The sequence below is a fragment of the Odontesthes bonariensis genome, chromosome 18 (genome assembly GCF_027942865.1).
Source record: "Odontesthes bonariensis isolate fOdoBon6 chromosome 18, fOdoBon6.hap1, whole genome shotgun sequence".
Lineage (NCBI taxonomy): Eukaryota > Metazoa > Chordata > Actinopteri > Atheriniformes > Atherinopsidae > Odontesthes > Odontesthes bonariensis.
This window is the reverse complement of record NC_134523.1, coordinates 6471753-6491702: the sequence shown is the minus strand read 5'-3', so window position 1 is coordinate 6491702 and position 19950 is coordinate 6471753. Positions and strand designations below refer to the sequence as shown.

At 43.9% G+C, this 19950-nt stretch overlaps 1 protein-coding gene and 1 pseudogene across 1 annotated transcript; both read right to left on the bottom strand.

The window, feature by feature from the left end:
* Positions 1 to 3235: 3235 nt before the first annotated feature.
* LOC142367803 (SOSS complex subunit C pseudogene) lies at positions 3236 to 3873 on the bottom strand (annotated as a pseudogene).
* Positions 3874 to 6266: 2393 nt separating this feature from the next.
* On the bottom strand, positions 6267 to 19426 carry mfsd2ab (MFSD2 lysolipid transporter A, lysophospholipid b). Its single transcript, XM_075449750.1, has 14 exons — positions 19191 to 19426; positions 15930 to 16055; positions 14903 to 15027; positions 11487 to 11610; positions 11133 to 11211; positions 10875 to 11050; positions 10627 to 10717; positions 10087 to 10205; positions 9833 to 9916; positions 7768 to 7851; positions 7544 to 7656; positions 7304 to 7447; positions 6684 to 6860; positions 6267 to 6601 (listed from the first exon to the last, which is right to left on the bottom strand). Exons 1-14 carry the CDS (start codon positions 19278 to 19280, stop codon positions 6547 to 6549), a joined length of 1587 nt encoding a protein of 528 aa, XP_075305865.1. The 5' UTR covers positions 19281 to 19426; the 3' UTR covers positions 6267 to 6546.
* Positions 19427 to 19950: the final 524 nt, after the last annotated feature.

Below are 19950 nucleotides of genomic sequence, written 5' to 3'. Positions count from 1 at the left end.
TCATTGTTCTTACCACCCACAAAGTGCTGGGCTGGTGGAAAGAACAAATGGGACAATCAAACTAAGACTCAGGAAAACAATGGAGCAAACGGGGAAAGCATGGCCAGACTGTTTAGACCTAGTCAAGCTGTACATGCGAATCACACCCACAGGGAATGGTTTAACTCCATTTGAAATAGTCCAAGGCAGACCCTTTCGATTACCTGTGTTTGCAGCAAACGAAAATAAAGCAGTAGAAGAGACCACACTGGCAGAATGGATGTGCAAAATGTTGCAAGAGAAAGAAATTGTGAGTGCAAATGATCTGCCGAATGCTGTTATTTCTCCACAGGAACGACATGCCAAACCAGGAGATTGGGTCCTGATAAAAGTCATAAAGCGGAAGTGTTGGTCAAGTCCACGCTGGGAAGGCCCCTTCCAGGTCCTGCTGTCGACTCCCACAGCAGTGAAAATCGCTGAAAGGTCAACGTGGATACATCTCAGCCACTGCAAGACGGTAACACATTTCCCAGCTGACAACGAGTAGTGGTGGAAGTCTGGCTACAAAGGGCAGTGTGATACATAGCTCACACTAGGTCTCAAACCAGTGAAGAAAACAACTGATCCACACTCATTTAGAATGGCTGGAAAACTCTGTCTGGTGGTTACAGGACTGTTTTTAGGTGTATCCCTAAGGCTGTGGACATGGTCAGGAGCAGGAGGGCTGCAGCGATCACGACGATGGACATACCATACCAACCATGACTGGATTCCTGAGGACCCTAAACACCCAATAGACACTAACATGTGGTACTCTTATGCTCGAGTGTTAACTCGCACTTACAACAGAAGCAATTGTTATGTGTGTTCAGTTATGCCTCACTCAGCTCAACAAACTGCATTGTATGGGAAACAAATGAACAAAACTCAAAGTAAATGTTTGGCGAGCTTTGCTGGCGTGGGTTATCAACATTCAAGTATCAAAATTGATGACACTGTCTCCCACGCAGTGGGACTACAAAATGGCATATGTGACACCATGTTCTGGATAAATTACAACTACACCATCAAAGGGGAACTAAGACCACAGAAAGTGTTTATGAATTTAACTGGAAAACATGCCATGTGTTATTGTCAAGAGAATGGTTCAGTCCCTGTAGGCAGTCTTGATATGACTGCTGACTGTGATCAAACGATGGTCAGTGGAGAAGGGGCTCCAGTAAAAATAAATGCAAATTCAAACGGCACTTATTTGGTGCAAGGTGGATGGTGGTTGTGTGGACGAGATGCATATCTGATGCTGCCAGCCAATTGGACGGGCGTGTGCGCGCCCATATTCGTGACTGACCATACAATTATAATCAATGCAAGTCCAGGTCAACTAAAGATGGGTGCGAGAAGAAAAAGAGATATTCCCGAGTTCAAACCACATGATGCAGTCTGGGGCTCAGATGTCCCTGATGAACACAAACATTGGTCAACCGGCAACAAAGTCTTGCTTTCAGTCTTTCCCTGGCTGGGAGTGGGCAAGAATGTGCTCCGTTTGGAAACCATAGACTATAGACTTGGAGCTTTCATTAATCTTACATCAATAGTGCATGAAGGTCAAAATAGAGAAATAAATGCTTTGCGGAAAATGGTTCTTCAGAACAGAATGGCTTTAGATCTTCTAACTGCAGCTTCTGGTGGCGTTTGTGTGATGATAAATACTTCATGTTGTACCTACATTCCGGACGAAATCGGAACTAATGTATCCGTAGCTATGCAAGGCCTACGTAACCTTCAAAAGGCCATAGGTCAAGACAATAATGCTCAAGGTCTCGACTTGATGTCCTGGCTGACTTCAGGACCATGGTGGCACATCCTAATGCGAATTGCAATACCTATTCTCTGTGTCATGTTTCTGCTTTGCCTATTTACAATGTGCATTATTCCTTGTCTTAAATCAATGATTAACAATATGATGGCAGGGCTGTTTTCTAACTATGTCTTACTTGTCCAACATGACCCGGAGGAGCTCAGCAAGGATGCTACAGTCTAAGTGACACCAATACTGAAAACACATTATGTGAATGGTACTAGGTTGATGTTGACTCGTGGTAACTAAAAATGAAAAACAGGAGGGAAATGTTGGAAAACTGTATATAGATTTTCATTTCTAGTAAACAACATTTTATAGACAGACATGTAGTGTGTGAACTTTGCTTAGTGTGATACAAAGTAATTCAAGGGAACTGTGGGAAACAGGGTACTCTGGTCTTCCCATGCAGGAGAATGTGCAACAACTCAACACGTGAGGAACTAGATGTCCCAGTGAAACATTTGTTGCATCTTGCTCACAAGATTGTTTTACGTATGCTGATTGTAACTAAGCTGTGTAATAAAAAGAACTACACGGGGAAAGTCGGATGGAGTCGTTTGAGCACGGGTGAAGGAGTAAGTTCTGTCACTCCGTCCGGCTCCCCTTGCAAGTAAAAATACAATCTTGTGCACTGTGTGTTTTGTTGATCACTGGGATTGTCTTGAGTGAACTGTGTTCCAGCTGGGTTAACTTTTAGACCCAACAGCAGGCAAGTAAAATATGTATTTGAATGAGCTTGCCTATGCTTTTTGGGGGGGAATATTGGGCAACTGCGACCTGCTTTAAAAGCCGCCTGTACAAAGACAAACGGATACAAATGTGTTATTTTAAGGCATGAAGCTACAGAGTGTTGTTCAACTAACTGACACCGACAGGAACTATAAATTGAATATGATCATTATATGTCATGTAATAAAATACGCCAGGTTTCCCCCGTCCCCTTTATTTTTCTTGAAATCATTAATATAGGCCTACAGGTTAAAAACGGCACTTTATTTCCAACTCAAATTAAGTAGATGTGCTCTGGTGTAGGTCAAATCAATCTGTGCCTCCTTTTTTTAAGCTGTGAGAGCGGTGAAAGCTGCTGAAGCGTCAACACACCTGATTCAGAGGAAATGGATCTCTTCACAAGGTGATTATCTGCACAAGCCTGCTAATGATGCGTTGATCTGAAACAGGTGTGTCGGAGCTGGGAAACGTCTAAAAACACAGCAGGAGAGCGGCACTCGTGGACATCCTTGCTGGAGTAGAGGTGCGTGTATCGTGTTATCCTGACTACAGGTAAAAGTCCATACTGGATTATTCCAACAGAATGTGTGAAATAACGCCAGAACAGGAGCTGGCATCCAGATTTCCTTTTAAAAACAAAACAAAAAGCCATGCTTATTATGTTCGATGTTATGTTTTATTGATATTTTTGTTTATGTGTAAGTCTTCGTACAAAGTTTCTTCTAACAAACACAGAAAATATTGGGCAAATAAATGCAAATTTGTAACTTTTTTTTTTTTTTTCGACACAAACACGGGTCGAGCCGCGCGGGGTAAGTTCATGGGCCCGAGTCAGGGGTCGGGTTCTAGCCGTGGGAGCACCGGGAGGATGAGGTTCCCAAACGAGGAGTCCTGGGTGATGAAGAAGCCGGAGGAGTGGCCGTGAGCGTGCTGCAGGGCTGCCTTTTGCTGGGCGGCGATGTGCTGCTGCTCCGCGCTGTCTCTCACCTCCTTCAGGCTGGGTCTGGACGACAGCGAGATGTTGGCTCCGGGGCTCTGCATCAGCCGCCTCTTCTCTTTGTCCAGCTCCGCCAGGATGGCCACCCGGGTCTTGTTCTGAAAACCTGGTCCTGGGGGGTTGGCGGCCATAATAGCTCAACAAGCCTGGTGAAAAAAGTCTCACAAATCCATGAAGCAGATAAAAACGGGTCTTTAGGCGTATTGGTTTACGTTAACACGATATTTTCACCTTTACGGACTCATTGGCGTCCGAAATTAGTGAAGCGGTTTGTAGCCGTTGGCTTTCTGTTTAGCTAGTAGAACGGAAGCACTTCCGGTTTCAGAGTCGGAGCTTAAAAAATAAAGCAACCACTTCTTTGTGTTGTCAAATGGGTGTTAAATTGCTTTGTAATGTTTTATTAGTTATTTCAAAATTGATACATTTGTTTCCTTTGGCATATTTCTTATCTGGAGCAAGTGGAATTTTTCGTTTTTCAAGACTAACACTAGGTGGCAGTATGCGTTAACGTTTGGCCTTTTCATCTCAAATCCAGTGTTGCAAATGTAAGAGTTTCTCCCTTTGTAAAATTTTAATACAATTTTAAACTGTACATATGTACAGTTGATTCATTTCTTTTTGGTTTTCTTTCAACCAGATTTTTACTTTTATAAATGCATTAACAGTATGCTCCCTGTCACGTTTGGATTGTTTTGGGGGCATTTTAAAGGCTGAGTTAATGAGGAGTTTCTTAAATATGTCATTAATATTCTGTAAGAATTTAGACCAACCATCCATGATACATGTGAGGACTAAATCTCCAACCTTAAACTGCTTAAAAAATAGATTATGGTTTCAAGAAAAGTTCTGACAATTTGCTCATAGTACATTTAATTAGTATTTATTATCCATGCCTTTTTCCAAGGCAACTTCAAAAAGATTCTTTTAAATAACTACAGTACAGTGTACATGCCACTTGCAGCCACAAATAAGATATTTACAGGTTTACATACAATATTTACAGGAGGCTTGTACCCTCTGTGCCTGCGGGATTAAAGCTCACATTTGGCCAGTCACGAGGGAAGTTCAGACACAATACAATGACCAAAAGATTAAATTTACAAGATGTACAATAATTACAGGGGTAGGGAGTTAAAAACTGACACCATGTTGGCACGTACAGTACAGCATCAAGAGGGGGTAAACTGGGAGAAACAAAACAGTGGATTTTTCACATTGGCAACTCAGTTGTCACATTGAAGATGTAACAGTATGTATAACATATGACACTGCATGTATACATTTCCATATCAACAGATATGAAAGACGTCAATCCTCATTTTTATTGTAGGGATTGAGATGATCACACATATCATCCTGGTTATCTCTTCAATTTCATAAACAAAAACAAGTACATGATTACTATTCCAACGTCCAACACAGTTCTGCAATTCCCTTTTTCTGAATGCATCTGGGGTTAAGAGTGTTGAAAAGGCATGTTTTACAGTTTGCCTCCCACCTCATTGTCAAACTTCCAGCTCTGTTTAGCCGCTTTTAGACACACGGAAACTGGAGTCCTGAAATGTTTCAGAGATGTTCTGGAGCGGTGGAACGTGAGAACGCACAATGTCTGCAACATTCGTTTCAGACTCTCTGCAGAAACATTTCCACCGTGTCCCCCATTTAAGAAAAACTAAATGAAAACCTCCGGAACATCAGCGGGCAATTATTCCAGAGCATTTGCTGCTGGGAGACTTTGTCCTTTCTGCATCCACACAGTAAAAAGGACGCTCCTCTGTTATTCTGCACACGTTTTGAAAGAAAAGGCCGCATTTCCACATCACGTGAACAGCAGCAGAAAAAGTCTCCAGTGTCTGATAGGGGGAAAAAAAAAAAACTTATGAGCCTTAAATAGGTTTAAATACTGCATGTACAACTCTCCAGAAAACATGAACTGAAGAACTGCAAAAGAAAAAAAAATGCAAACTAATAAATATTTAAATAATGACATTTTTTAATGTGGACCCCTTTAGTCACCATTCTTCTCTGTATTGGCAAAAATTAAAGCATCTAGAGAGAAAAAAAAATGCTGTCCTATAAATAAGGTAATAGTGGAAATAAGCAATGGCTGATTAAACTTTGCAGTTATTTGCACAAACCGACTGTGCCTGTCACGCTTTCAGAGCTAACGGTGGCGATCGGAAGTCCTTCAGAGTACAGCCGTTACAGTTTGGCCACCTACGTCACATCACGGCTTCCTCCACATTAAACGAGCTCAAAAAGAGCCGGTGGGATGGGAATGAAAGGAAACCGACGAGCTGACTGTTCTGCGTAAAACTATGAAGAGATACGGTTAAACTATAACACATTTAAACGTTCAACATACGCACAGAGCGACTCACACTTGCTTTGTCCACTTTGGATTTTTATCCAATATTTATGGAGCAGAAAATAAGGCAGTGTTACTGTTCAAGTTTCTCACAATGTTTCCACGTCAGGACCATAAAGAGGATTTCTGTGCAGTGCTTGGGGTCGTTAATGCTCAGTGTGTGTATGTACAAGGGTGGAAACTTCGCAGTTCCAGTTAGCACCAATAACGCTGTCGAAAAACGTGCTCAGGACGGGTTTCACCGTCAATTTCAACCGAGAACAAGACCAACCTTTAAAGAAAAAGATTTTCCCCGCTGTACTAAAAAGTAGTGCGTTGTACAACAAAAAAAAAAAAAAGTAAGGCGTGCTGAGAGCTCACAGAACAAATGAGGAAAACATCACAAATACAGAGGGTGGGACAGTTGTCTTGGGGAAGGCCTCGGTGTTGCTCGCACAGTCGATCAAAGTGTTGTAAGTGGAACAGCAGCAGTCTGGCTGGACAAGGCTGTGTCTGTAGGATCCTACAGGCCCAGGTCCGTTGGTCCCGCCCAGTGCAAAACGCCAGTTGATGCCGGCCAATCTCCCGATTGGTCCGTGGTACGCCCGACAAAAAAACAAAAACAAAAAAATCCTAGATCATATTGACCATTTCTGCCGAGTCGGTTTCTGAATCGGCTTCGTTGTCCCTGCAAGAGAACAAGAGATTTCAGCTTTTCATCACAGCTGCGCGGACACAAGACTGCCGAGTGTTTCAGCCCACAGCCTCACCTCTGCTCCTGTAGCAGCTTGCGGTTGCCCTGCCGCCTCTCCTCATCGATGGGGTAGGTGTACAGCATTCCCAGGCCAATTAGGATGAGGGCTACAGGGGCGGCGGAAACCAGCAATTTCAAGGTCACGTCCACTGCTTTCGGTTGAGAGCAGCCTCTACTAATGTAGCCTGCAAAGCTGGAAAAGAAACAAACGAACAGAATTATCCACAGGAAACGGACTTCTGAGTGACACGTTTTTAATTTACCTCGCCTTTCTAAAAATACTGCACAGCACGAGCATTGTAGACGTTGACTTGAATAATGCCTACAAGTAAACTGCTTTGCAACTACAGATCAAACAAGTAAAAAGAATGTTTTAATTTATCCATTTTTTTAGTGCAACAGGTGTTGAAATGCTGATCAAAACGGCCAACACTGCGCACGCACCGCCTTACTGTACTTAATCTAGTGAGAGAAAGAATTCCTTGCTTTGATGTGGGATTTGGGTGCTGGGAGATTTGACTCAGTCGACTTACACTTCTTATATTAAGACCAGGGCACTGGGTGTAAACCTGAGACCTACAAAGTTGCTCCGAATTCATAATCCAGTTTTATGTTTGGCCTTGTGTGAGTTCTTACTCTAAACTGAGAGTGGAGATGCCCAGGGAGACTCCAGATGCAAACTTGGTGAAGAAAACGTAGAAAGAATAGAAGAGAGCTTCGTGTCCGGTGGAGTCTGGGTTTTGCACTTGGAAGTCATCGACAACGTCGGGCAGCATGGACCTGTCGAGCGTTAACAATAGACAGAATTGGTCATATATTTTCATTAATGATGGAAAAAAACATTAAAGCTCCACTCAGACTCAGCAGAGGTCTTACCAGGGCAGCAAGAAGGCTGAAGCCACTCCAACCCCAGCAGCGAAGGAGACGATGTAGGAGACGATCAGGTTACTCTTAACGCACACCACCAGGATCAAGAAGGGAACCACAGACTGGAGACCACAAAGAGAGGAAGGTTAGCTTCTCATAACAAACCTGTTAATAGCTTTCTATGACTCCTGGAGTAGCAGTTTATTCCTGTGAATCATGATTCATGTTCTTACCAAGCTGCCAACACAAACCGACGTCTTCTTCCCGAAGCGGGTCAGGAACCACTGCCAGAAGGGGATGGCCAGAGTGGCCGAGAGCTGAAAAGATGAAAAACATCCACATCTGGTCAGCGAGCTGCTTTTCCAAAATTCAAATAAGAACGCTAGCCTGGCTGACGCGTCCACATCTCGATGAGATGGTGGTCTGGGAACTAGGTGTGCATTTTCTCGTATTTGAGGCGTGGTTTACGAATGCCTAGAGCCGTTTATTGGGCGCTACGAATGTCTATCAAATGGCGTCTGGTTCTTCCCATGCTGCTTTGCGCGCGATTCATAGCCAATTGTGTCACTTATACCAGATGACGTATATAGAGCAACAGAAATTCGACGAGGCAATAAAATCTTTCAACGCCAAACGTTGCTCTTTTTTAAAAGTAAACTTGCGTTCTAAACTAAGGCTGCATCGAACGGTAACCTTGTGTCCGCTGCCATGTTGGATTAACACTCTACAAGCTTCGGTGTCGCGCATAGACGTCGTCATCGTCTTGCTGCCCCCCCCGTTCTGTGATTGGTTCCCCAACTCAGGCAAAAATAAGGGCGGTGGCTTCCAGGCTGCCTCTGCAGTGTGAATGAAATCGCGCGTAAAGAAGCATGGGAATTCCCAGGCTAATAAGTACCCATAAATCGCACAAAAAGGCCCTCTGTTGCATGTCCAACTCAGGGTGCAGAGGACGTGAGAGCAGTGACCCTCGCTGTTGAGAGAAGCACATTCTTCTGAAGTCGCCAGTGTATGAGCGAGTCTGACGGGACGCTAAGCATTGTGTCTCAGCAGCACCTTCACCTCCCACTCTAGCCAAACATTATGCCAATGATGGAAGATCACACGGCCTCTGGAGTTTTTCCCAGGACAAATCTGAACTGTGGAATGCAGAAACCAATGGAAGTAACGGTGTCACTCACAGATCAGCTTGACCTCTGCGGCTACACGTTTGATTCAGGTGAACATTTCACAAAGCTACTGTGCAGCATCATCTCATGAATGCTGCGCTGACATTCTTCAAAGCCTTGTTACGTGACTCCAAGCTCCATATAAATGAACATATTTATTCAGTTTCCTTTTCTGTATCCGCAGTGGGTTTGAACTTGATAGCGACAGCTTTCAGTGGGTTGGACTTCCTTGAACAGAAACCACCCTGAGCCTTGAAGTTCATCGGCCGCCTTCTCGGAAAATCAAACACCATTATCAACTCATTAGGTTTTTAATCATTAAAATAGACCTTGTGAGGCGTGTTTTGCACAACTGACCTGAGTGCATCGGAGCCAAATGAAACTGGGGGACACAACTGATTTGAAAATTGATAAATTTGCTGCACCAGTGCTGGGGAACAATGTGCTGCACAGCATGCTTTCTGCAATGTGCCTCTCATTCTCAAAGAAGGTGGAAGAAAAAAAAAAAGAATGATCAGAGGAGTCGGGACATGAGGGGCAGTTTCTCTGAAGGCCTCAAAAAAATAAATGTACTTCAATCATGGTCACCGCCTTGGCTCAATAATCCTTTCCGCGAAGTAAAGGCTCAAAGCATGTAATCTTTTCAACCTCACTAACCTGTGCTTTCTAACTGTACAGTTCTGACACTTCTGTGGCTTAATTGGCCAGAATACCTGTCAGAATCTGAAGGGTGGATGATTCTGTGATATGGTGTGTATTCAGGTTTATAAGAAAAGAGAGGCCATCCAATGAGAGAGGTGGCTCCCTTACTGTCTGTGGGAATGGCATGGCCTTCAGGCAGGGCAGTCAGAGTGGACACACATCATGGAAATAGCCAGACAGGAGCTTTGGTTTGTACCCAACTACAGAGCAGGCCTTGTAACTGAAGACAATTTATGTGTTCGCCTTGGAAGAGAAAGCTTTTGTCTGCACTTTCGAGCGAATGGTTTAACTTATTCCACATAAAGGAGCTGCTTGGGCTTTCATACGCAGAGGGGAAATGCTTTACTGCTTTGGGAACAGTGCTTCCATTAGTGTTCGTCTGATAGCGCCACCTGCGAGTGTTTGTGTGGGCGGACGAGTGTGCGCTCACCATGATCACCAGGAGAATATTCTGGAAGTCGTTTCTGAAGCCCAGTGTCGAGCTGCAGAACAGAGCAAAGTTTCCCTCCAGGAGCTGCAGGGAGAAACACAGACGCTCCCCTCAGTCACATTTTAAAAACCCACAGCTGGGAGCAGCTTTGCCACGTAAACAAAGAGCGTAAACGGATCAAATAAAAAATAAACTGATCTCTGTGATAGTGGCCATGACTATACTACACGCTGTGCATGCACCGTCGTACGTACCATGAAACCTAGTGAGGTAAAAAGGAAGACCATGACCAGTTTGGCGTATGGTCCATGCCCCATCACCAGCTTAATCCCCTGGAAGAAGGACATGGGCTCCGTCCTGATTCGACAAGAGTCTACAAAGAGGGAAAATGGAGAGAATTAGCGAAATATGCCACATTATGTCCTCTTTAAAAACCCCTCCAAAATCCTTTCAAGTCCCCTCCCTGATTTTTCTGTTCATAGTTTATGAGGAGCCGCCTGTCAGGCTTCTACTTGACAGCACAAACGTGTCTTATTAGTCCCACTGCAGGTCACAAGGCTTCGAATGCAACCACAGCTGGCGTCCTCTCGCGGCCTGTCGGCCCACCGTCATACCACACTGTACAGCCATGACTGTGCCCTCTTACTGGTGCACAACAGAGACGTCATAACAGCTCCATCACATGGCAGACATGAGTTTATCTGCAGCCAATCAAGAAGCTTAGCTTGACTAACTGAGGTTAAGGGGACTCTGAGTTCTTCCCATTCATTTTGAATATAAAACCTAAATCTCACCTTTTTTTTCTCTCACTCCAAAGAAAAGGACAATAGCACAGAGGATGTAGATCAAGCAGATGATACCAGATGCAATCATGTAGGCCGCTTTCTGTGAGAGGACAAAAAGAAAGAGGGAAAGTGGACATTTAGCAAACATCTGAACTCCAAAGTTAACTTAAACCTGTTGTGTCAGCGCTTGTTTTCAGGCCAATATTCATGAACCCCATTGGGGGAGGGTTATATATATATCTAGTTCTTTTGTTTACCGTGTGCTCCAGTGAAATGCCACTCTCCGACACGTTGAGGATAACAGACTTTGAGCCATTGTTCAGGTCTGCCAGCATTTCACTGGGTCCTGGGAGGCACGGAGCGTTGGCCATGCCAACTATCTGCCCCTGGATCGCTGTGCCGAGCACAGTGCCCAAAACCTCCACAGTCATCCCTGATGAGGACAGAATGGAGACGTTTAGAGAGGCAGAGACACACGAGGCATCAAGCGTTTACATGTCGAGCTTCATACTAACTGTATGCAGTGGCAGAGTCCCTCTCCTTCTGCTCTGAGCTGATGAACATGGTGAGGGCAGAGTACGGCACATGGAAGCACTGTAGGCAATAAAAAACAAAAAAACAAGGTGAGATTCATCTTTTGGGTGATGCAAACTAATCACAGAAAACCGTCAACAATATGGGAAATTAGTTTAAGTTGCACTTTCAGTGAAACTTTAAAAAAAAAATTCTGACTCAAATCAGAATACCACAGAAGTAGAGCAAAGGCTATGCATGACTTGTAGTGTTAATGTTAAGCCATGAACCTGCACTGCATCTACAGGACAAGCAAGTTCTGAGTTCATTTCTGTGTGTGCAAGCGAGCTACTCACAGTTTGAAGGCTCTGGAAGAGGCAGTAGAAGAATAGGTACCAGATGACTTTGCCATTCTCAAAGGGAGGAACGTACCATATCAGGAAATAACAGAGCACAGCCAGAGGGGTCGACAGCAGGATCCTATAGTTGGATGAGGGGGAGACGATAACGTCAGTGACTGAAAACACGATCGCAATCTAGCTTGAAAATGCCATCACCCTGTTCACAATTATATTGTGAGGGAAGCTTGTGCCAACATTCCCTCGTGTGTGTGTTTTGCTCTTAGTTGACATCCCTCACACCCATCATCATCAATAGGAAGCTGTGCTTCTGGTGATAACTAGCAAGAAACAGGTTAAGCTACAGTGTATGGCGTGATCTGAGGGTTATGTTAGGTTGAACCAATGAGTAATGGTGGTAAACAATGTCTCTTCTGTTGTACAGAAGAGTGGCTGAGCATCTCCTGTTAGATAAATGATGTTCGATGGCTGCATGCGTTTCAATCAGCAGCCTGTAAATTCACACCATGAGGAAAAAAAGAATCGAATCCTGTGGGAGCGAGACTCCTACAGTCACTTCCTGACCCCTATGAGCCCATCTCCTGTGGTCAGATCAACACTCTCCAATCAGAAGGGAGACCGAAGAGTGCAGCCACACCTTTCCAGTGAGGAAAAGGAAAAAAAAAACAACAACAAGCTAACCTTGTAGAGCAAGCAGCCAAGTCATCCTGCTTGGGAGATTTATTTATTTATTTTAAAATCAATGGGAATAGTTTAAGCCTCATCATCCAGGATATGAAGTCATGCACGCATTACAATGGCCGATTGGCACGAGGATAAACTGTTGTATACAATACAGTGACGGCTTCATACCACGGCCCTGCTGACTCGTAATCAGTGAAGGTGCTCAGCTTCACTTCAGAATTACTGCTAATCAACTTAAGACCAGATATAATCCAACACCGATGCGCAGTCCATGCTTGACATATCAGGAGGGGCCACATTTAGCCTGCTCCCTCACACACACGTAATGTCATTAACTGTGCACTTGTGGGAAGTCGCTGTGGGAGTGGAGAGCAAGTTAAGGCAGATGTTCAATCAGCAGATCAGATTGAAGGAATGCATTTAAATCCTAAGAATCCGTTCTCACACCAGATGAAAGTCATACCAAAACATTTTGTTTGTTCTCTTTAGTGTAAGATTTCAGGAAAAAAACAAAGCCTCTTAAGAATATTTCAGTGTTGCTGTTAGCCAAATCTACTTTCTAAGAAAGAAAATCCCAAGTTTTCAAAGCTGGACCAAGGCTCAAACTGTTTTTGCACAACTGCAGAGATGTGGTGGGCCACACAACTAACCCGATGCCCCTCTTAGTCATATTTATAGGCATGCTGACTCAGAGGTGCAACTTTAACTCAACCAAGTTATGTAAGCCAGTGACACTTTTCAAGCTGGCATCAATTACCTTTTAAAACCTGCTTCATCAGCCTAGAGCTTATATGCAAAAGTTCAAGCAGACATCGTAGGGCTAGTGCGTGAAGAAATTGACCAGAAATTATGAATTCAAGACCTTGACTTTCAGCTAGGATTTTTAAAAAAAGAAGAAATGTTCAAATGTGTCATGTTTTGAATTAAATTCTATGAAATAAAAACCCACAACTGAACCTTCTGCAGAATCCTTACAATCTGATTAAATAAGACAGCCTCCATCCATTTGTCTCACATGTCTGAGAAATGAACAGTCTGTCACTTGTAGCTGTGCTGCAACAGTAACTTGAACTGCAGTAACCTCCTAGATTCCTCAGCCACTATTTAAAAGTCTTTCTGGGCCTTGCAGCTCCGAGCGGAGACGCCATTGGCCAAGACAGGTGGTGTGTTGTGGGCCAGACCAATGAGAAGCAAGCTCGCGCTCAGTCACCCTCCCCCACAACCTAAACACAAAAGAGTGGCTCGCCTGCTTGCTTTCTCCCTGCTCTCATCTCTGCTACTGACAGCAAGCAATGTGACTGAACATGCCGACCATTCCTCCTCCCACATGCCCACACCCAATCTCTGACGACAAATGGAGGAAATGCACCTCGCTTAGCACAGGCAGCATCCCGCATGACCCACTTATAAGATCCCAACATCTGGAGGCAGATGCATAAATGATGTATAAAAAAGACTGTACGGCATTTCCTGCACACAAACTAGAATTTAGAAAGAAAGAACGAGCGCACCCAAGATCAGGCGTACACGTTTTATGGAACCACGATACGAGGTGGTTTTCACAACATGCTCCGTGGGCAGTGCGTAATACCTGTGGAAGACTTTTCTAATGAGACTCCAAAAAGAAAGCGAATCATTAAGAGTTTGTCCTGATTTTCTGCCACAGGGCTGTTTAAGATATCGCCACACAGACTTTGTGCTGTTCAGGCTTTGCTTCGTCCGCTGCAGAGAAAACTGCGCTCGTTTGTCGTTTTCCATTTCCGTGCCTACTTAGCTGTGATGCTAACAGTGTACCGATGCAAATGACAAATTAAAAAAAGTGTCCACGTAATAAGTTTGTGCTACGCGTAGACACTCCGTGACAGAGACTCATAAAAGAATAACAACGTACACACCGATTTAGAACTCTAGCAAAAACAAGGCATTTCTTATCTGTCTTGAGCATTCATGGATTTTGTGGTGTTTACAGTTCACATATAAACATCTTGGTTGGGAAAAAAACAAAACAAACCAAAAAGAGATAAAGTCCTGCAACCGCCACAGCTTAATTTCATTACCAGAGAGGAACAGTCCCGCCCCTTCTCAGGAACTTTTAATCACCATCTGAGCAGGAGGAGAATTCCCCTGTGCTCTTAATTATACACATGCTCAGGAGCTATGCAGACCTCAGGGAAACTGAGGAGATGACCACAGAGGCCCCTTCCTGACTGGGTCCACCAAAACAAAAGCTTGTGTGACACCCCGGCCCTCCATCTCCTGTTGGTGGTCATTACCATTTCAGCTGGATGCTGTTTTCAGTGCATACGAGTGAGTGAGAGGGAGAAAGGGGGCAGGAAGTTTGAATGGACATACACGCATGTGTAGGCAATGAGGTAATGCTCCAGCACCGATTGCATCACCATGCCCTATAGTAAATCCCCCTGGAAGATGACGCAGGTTTTTATAGCCCCACCCCCAAACACTGACACGTGTACACTGGTTGGAAAACTTCCACTGTGACTCACCAAGGTGGATAGGGGTCCCTCGTTAAGCATTATCAATGGCAAACATGTGACTGAAGTATCCAACTTGCTTTTAATCAACAGGTCATGGAAATGGTTTGGCACAGCCGGAGGAGGAGGAAGGAAACAAACCCAGGCTTCAAAGCACTGACGTTTCCCCTCACAGTTTGAGTAAAACCTTATCGAGCAGACTGCATCTCACCGATTCTTGATAAGCGTAAGACCTACCAGGGCAGCATGCGTCCAAAACGCGTCCATGGGGTTCGGGAAACCAGGAAGCCCACTGTGGGGTCCGTCACTGCGTCCCAGGCTCGGCCGACAAACAAGATGATGGAGGCGTAGAAGGGTTCCAACTAGAATATTGACAGACAGCCCAAAGACAAGAGTCAATACAGTTATCACAATGTACATGTACACACTAGATGTTAGCAACAAAGTTTACCTCACATAACCTTTGAGCGTATGGTTAAAAACAGCAGAGAAGCAGTAAAAAGATGGCAATAAACTTTGTAATGAGAGTTATTTATTTACCAGCTTTATGGAGTCACTAGTTAGAAGGCAACTCTTAACAACAATCAAGCGAACAAACAGTGAAGGTGCTACTTAGCCAGAGGAGACCAGCTCGACTGTAGGCCAGACACAATGAACGCTCGACTCCTGACCGTACAGTCTGCACCCCACTGCGTCACCCAATAGACTCCTAATGAATAGTCTTGGAAGCTGAATAAAGCTGAACCCCAGGACTCCTTTGACTTGCATGTTTTTGTGGCTTTAGCCATCAGATTAGTGTCAGAGCCAATTAAAGCGAGCCCCTCCTCTCCGCACCTCCACTGTACGTAAGATTTCCAGAACAAGCCCCCTGTAAGCTTTAAGATGCAGTGGAGCCTCATCATCGAGTCGCTAATGGATGTAAGAAAGACTTTCTTCCCAGGACAGTCGGTCCCGTTGTTGGTGAGCTTTTAATGTCCACAGGTTCTACATGTGCCTTCGTGATGAAATGGTTTTCAGGGAACAGGAAGGATCAGTTACAACTTTGAACCCTTAAGCCTGTAAATGCCACCGCCCCCCCATACAACGTGTTAGCGTCAAACAGCACAGGAAGGGCAGCTGTGGCTGTGCACCATGTGCCAGTTCCAAGTAAGCTGGACATTTAAAGACCGAGTCCTCTCTTTATTTAGCTCTGGGATATGTAAGTGACACTACATGTCTGAAGAGGGGTGATCATGGACTTTTGAAATTCTCTGACATTACTCACCTGAGCTACGTCAAGTAGATAGATCTGCAGAAAGAAGCCCAAGGCACATCCAGTGATCTGGTAGGGCGCGCCGCCGATGGCATAGCATAACTTGTTGCAGACGGACAATCTGTTCTTGTTCTCGTGCTGGGGAAAAAAAAATAAAAAATAAAGAAGAGAACAAAGAAACGGCATTAAAGGTGGGGTAGGGGATCTTTTTCTGGAGTATTTTTTTTTACATATTGCTTGAAATACTCTTCACACCCCATTGCAGCCAATTAATTAAAAGTTTTGACACAAAAATGAAAAGTTTTAGTGGCCTCTAGAACGTACAATCTAGGAAAAACACTATCCAATCATACTGAACGGACCGTTAACAATGATTGGATTCTGATGCCGTCTATCAAACTGCAATCTGCTCCTCCTTCCCCCTGTGCGCGTACCCTGCTCCGTGAACGAATTACGCGTCCAGAAGCTTGGCAGGAAGCTAAACTAGAGCCAGCTTGGCTAGCACCTAGCATTATTAAACGTATAGTTAGCATATATTAAATACTAAATACGGCAACGATCGATGCTTGCTGTCAGAACAGCGCTCGTGCACCTTCGTGCTCGTGCATGTACTCTAGAGGCGTGGCTTCGGGGGGAAAGTGAAGAAAAGGGTTGGGACTTTTGACCTGTGTATTTTCAAAATGCAGCTTCGCTGGACTCAAAATCCAGGATCTCCTACCCTACCTTTGAGCAAGGAAATTTGTTTGACAAGATAACACCCATTAAAGTAAACTGGTGACTTAAAACATTCAGCACACATTCAACATTGACCAACTTTTGGACTTTGGTGTCTTTAAAATCCAACGCAGCCATCTGCAAATACTCATGACTCTGGGAGGGCCGAGCCCTTTTTTTAAATTACAGGAGGGGTCAAATCTGTGGAGTTGAGGACAGTAGAACAATCCTCACGGGTTGATTCAAATACAGCAACATTACAGTTTGATTTCCAAAGCTTATAAAAGGGAAACGTTTTCAGTTTCTGCCTCAATTCTAAAGTCGTCTCTCTCGCTCGTTTCTCACTACTCTCATTAAGACAAGTTTTCAAGTGCCTTGAAGGGAATTTAGCCTAAATTCTTAATCACCAAAAAGCCTCAAGATCCCGAGCATTTAGCTGGCATAAACGCTAATCATCATGGAGTGCATTTGGCAGAAGTCAGAGGCAGCCACTATGAAACAGGAAAGCCTCGGTTCTCCAACAAGCACCCATTCTTCTCCCTTTTCTCTGCCGTCCATGTAATAATTTCCTCAATGGACAGACAACTAAACTCCTCTAATTGCAACACAAATCTGAGTCAAATAGTGCCAGGGCATGACCGCACAGTGTTGTCACCGACACCAAAAGCCGCCAGGGTGACAGCCCCTTGGCAGCAGTCTGAGCTGACTTTTTGCCCCAAGGGATGACTGCCAGTTTGACTGGTGCTTGGACCACAGAGGAAAAAGAAAGAAAAAAAAAAAAAGTGAAAACACACCCTCCCCCCCAACCAATAAAAACGCTGCTTGTGTCGCACCTCATTTTAGCCGGTCAACAAACTTTTGCACCAGCGCAGAGTGAGAAAAGAGCCACAGTTGAAGCATAAAACCTGCGATATATTATCAGCTTATGGAAATGACCGCAGACGCTTTAGTACGTGCAGACATGGCTTCACCTTGGATCCAAACACACCACAACGACTACAACTGAGTAACCCAGCCCCTGCCTTGTTGATACATCAAGCTCAGTCTTCGTTTATGTGACAAAAAAATAAAAAATTTTACAAGCTGAAACGAGAGAACATCAACATCAGGACATGGGAGAAATTATGAATGCACTGGCTGCCGTTGCCCACCTGTCTGCATTGGATTACGCAAATGTAGGCCGGCCTCAAAAATATAAATACACCCTGCATCACATTGATACAGGAATGTGTCCAACTGACTTTGCATTAAAGTCACAAGGCTTTGGAACAATGAACTGAGAAAGTTCCTCTGCGCATTGACCCATGCAGTCTCATTTTATTGGAGGATTACACATTGTCTTCAGGAATAATTCAAGTCTGCCCTACGAGATTCAATTGTGTTTTGAAAATATGACTATGCACCACTTCAAAAAGGCGACCACGTCTGCTGTCGCTGTGTTGACTTGTATATGCAGTGTTTTATCAGTGCTGCCAGTTATCATATCCAACTACTCTAAACTGATAAGAAGGATTGCGAGAAACGTGCGAGTTTTTGAAACATTCACAGTAAGCCTACACATTTATGTTCACGTCACACTGGTGTGAGGAGCTGGGTGGCTGCAGGGGCTGGATAAGACTTTTCCACATAATGCTCAGTCTGCTCCATCTGTGTCTGACTGACGTGGCCTTGGAATGTGCTTCCTGTAACTGAATCCCGAAATCGTCTGGAAAAAAATATTCAGCACGTGACTTTTGGTAAAGATAAAGATCATTGTAAACGGAGCAGTGGACCTCACATATCTGCCGTCAAAATCCATACAAAATCCTTTTTACGCTATTACTAGACAGCATCCTATATTGTTTCTAAATAAAAATAAACAAAAATAAATAGATTAAATTGTATTTCCAGTCCAGAAACTCTTTTTTTTTTTTTTTTTTTTTTTTAATTGATTTCAATGAGAGGCTGGCAAGGAAATGCCAGTTGACAGTCAATCTTTGGGACTAAGTCTGTAATTAAAAGGCTAAATTTGAATTCCGGGGTTTAAAATTGAGTTCTTCGTGGTCGAAGGACGTGAACGAAAAAAAAAAAAAAAGAAAAAAAAAGAAAATTATAGCCTACAACTAAATTAAGACATAAACTTGCCATTTTTTTTTTTTTTTTAAACCGTCGAAGACGTTCGACGCCCTTGTTCTTGTCACATCAGAAATATGATCTTGGCATATGCTGCGGATCAGTGGGCCTCGTGGAGGTTTCAAAAATATTAATAGGTGTGTACAATTGTTTCAGTTGATCAATTTGACCGATTGTTTCAGTAGTTTATTCTTGTTCTGAGCTCAAAATGAGACACACGTTGGTCCTCTGATGTATAGAAATATCAACTTGATCGTCGCGCGCTCAACGTACACGACTCACTCCCTTAAATTGTCAGTTTGCCGGTGTGCTCCATTCATTCAGCTGTTCGAGCTACACACCCATCAAAACCCGGGTTCTCCTGCCTCTTGGGCGGTGTGGTGACATTAAACAAGAAGAAAGGCATCTCGAAAGTGACGTTTAAAAAAATTAAATAGACGAACTCACCTTTCTTGCGAGTATTAATTCATCCGTGCTGACCGGTTTGTTCAACAGAGTGGCGTTGGAGTATTGTTCACCTCCTTCTCCCTTTGCCATCGCAGAATAAATACTTCCTTTGGTCGAGCTTGGCTAAATAAGAAAACACAAACGGGGATGGAAAAAAAACAAAAGACAGAGGATAAGATAAATCTGGATGTAGGTGTTCCCGGTAACGTCTGTGCGACACTGAACTGGAAGGCTATGTGTTTGAAAACTGAGAGGATGTGATGCTTTTCAGAGCTCTGACCCCGCCCCCCTATAATTTACCATTCACCCCACTTCTTCGCCCCGCCCCTTTAGGCGGTCTCAGGCGTAACTGCAAGCAGAGCCAGTTCCTCAGAAACTCTTCAGTGTCACTCACCCTTGCTGATAACAACACCGACATGACGTGTACAGGCTCAAGCTGTTCTGAAGCACAACCACGTGTATCAATAATTCTGCCATTTTTGGTACAGGTTGATGCCACTTCAGCCACCACAGGCTATAAAAAAAACTTTTTTATTCTTTTTTTTTTCCGATTTCCATGAAATTGGGGAGTTTTTTTTGGCGTCCCATGCACATTAAGAGAAAACGTAAACTTGGTGGGGATTTTTATGGTCTGGTTTCAGTTTTCATTTGAGCTTTTCATTGTGTGTGGGCTCAATAAGTAAAGAAACGTGTCATGTGTTGTCGCTCACATCTAACACATAGCACAAAGCATATTCATTTTCAGATTTTGAAAGTTAAG

What these genes read in the sequence shown, in the direction of transcription:
- mfsd2ab (XM_075449750.1), bottom strand. Translation starts at nt 19,280, where the DNA reads ATGGCAAAGGGAGAAGGAGGTGAACAATACTCCAACGCCACTCTGTTG. An exon ending in TGGAGTGAGAGAAAAAAAAG is followed by an intron (nt 10,206 to 10,626) that starts GTGAGATTTAGG and finishes CCCTCTTTGTAG; the next exon opens with ACTCTTGTCGAATCAGGACG. An exon ending in ATATTCTCCTGGTGATCATG is followed by an intron (nt 7,852 to 9,832) that starts GTGAGCGCACAC and finishes TCATCTTTTCAG; the next exon opens with CTCTCGGCCACTCTGGCCAT.